This window comes from Mesitornis unicolor, unplaced genomic scaffold, assembly GCF_000695765.1.
Source record: "Mesitornis unicolor isolate BGI_N332 unplaced genomic scaffold, ASM69576v1 scaffold10767, whole genome shotgun sequence".
In the NCBI taxonomy this organism is placed as follows: Eukaryota; Metazoa; Chordata; class Aves; order Mesitornithiformes; family Mesitornithidae; genus Mesitornis; species Mesitornis unicolor.
Window position 1 is genome coordinate 1 of NW_010197138.1, and position 1,412 is coordinate 1,412.

General features: G+C 53.5%; 1 protein-coding gene across 1 annotated transcript in view; it reads left to right on the forward strand.

Annotated features, from left to right (window-relative positions):
- The first annotated feature begins 40 nt into the window (after nt 1-40).
- LOC104543975 (junctophilin-3) overlaps nt 41-1,412 on the forward strand; it is a 14,971-nt gene continuing 13,599 nt past the window's right edge. Inside the window, exon 1 of the mRNA XM_010188708.1 lies at nt 41-542. Within this exon, the coding sequence (XP_010187010.1) occupies nt 161-542 (382 nt within the window). The 5' untranslated portion in view covers nt 41-160. The remainder of the gene's footprint in view (nt 543-1,412) is intronic.

A 1,412-nucleotide genomic window follows, 5' to 3' on the forward strand; every position in this document is an offset into this window, starting at 1 on the left:
GATTTCGATTGAGTTTGATTTGATTTGATTTTGATTTTTTTTTTTCTTAATTTATTTTTTTTCCCCCCCCAAGTCATCGTTCGCGTTTTTATTTTCTGCGTTTTCTATTTTTATTTTTTCTTTTTCACCTTTTGGGGGATTTGCAAACCGAATTACATGCATGTCCAGTGGGGGAAGGTTTAATTTTGACGATGGAGGGTCGTACTGTGGAGGCTGGGAGGGCGGAAAGGCTCATGGCCACGGAATCTGTACCGGCCCGAAGGGTCAAGGTGAATATTCGGGCTCCTGGAGTCATGGCTTTGAGGTGCTGGGGGTCTACACTTGGCCCAGCGGCAACACTTACCAGGGCACCTGGGCGCAGGGCAAGCGCCATGGCATTGGCATGGAGAGCAAGGGGAAGTGGGTGTACAAAGGAGAGTGGACCCACGGATTTAAGGGACGGTACGGGGTCCGCGAATGCACTGGAAATGGGGCCAAGTACGAAGGCACCTGGAGCAATGGATTACAGGATGGCTACGGGACAGAGACCTACTCGGATGGAGGTAGGTGCTGCATTGATACCTTTGGTGGTGGTGGTGGTGAGGGGGGTGCAGACCCTGGTTTTGGGCTGGGACCTGTGAGTTTGCAACCTGCTTGCTGGGAGTGAGGGATGCTCCGGCCCCCCAGGAGATGAAGGACCAGCCCAGTGTGGCATCAGCCCAGCTCTTTGCCACAGGTAGCCACATATGTTCAGCGGGTCTCTGGGTGCTGGGCCCTCCCCTGCCCCCCATTCTCCTCAGCCAGGCCTTTTTTTGGGGAGGGGAGCAGGCTGTGCTGGTGGGGGGGTGCCCAGCTCTCACCCAGGGTGGGTGGGAGGATGGGGTGGGCCGAGGCACCGGGAGATGACCCAAGTTGCACATGGGATTCGCAGTTGCGACTGCACCACTGGAACCTGTCGGATTTGCATCGAAGCGACCCAAAAAGGGGGGGATCCAGGGCAGATGGGTGCAGCAAACGGTTCCAGCGAGAGGCTGGGGTCTTCTCATGCCCCGCAGCCCCTCCAGACGCGGCCCCGTGCTCCGTAATGCCAGGCAAAAGACTTTAATTCAGACAAGAGTCTTACATTCCTAGTTTACGGCTTAATGCTTAGCGTAGGGGCTCAGAGGGATCACCAAAGCTATTCTCTGCCGTCAACGCGGCTTAACGAGATGTGGAGGGGAAACTGGGATTAAATAAAAAAACAAGAAAACCCAATTGGAGCGATGAGAGAGGAAAAAAAACAACAACCCAACCAACAAAAAAGAAAACAAATTGCTGGACTAACAAGCTTTAAGGCCGAATTAGGAGAAGCAGCTGGTGCTGTGCTGTAAGTGGCTGTATCATCCTCTCGCATGTTTTGTGGCTAAATCCTCCCCCCATTGCCCCCACCATAA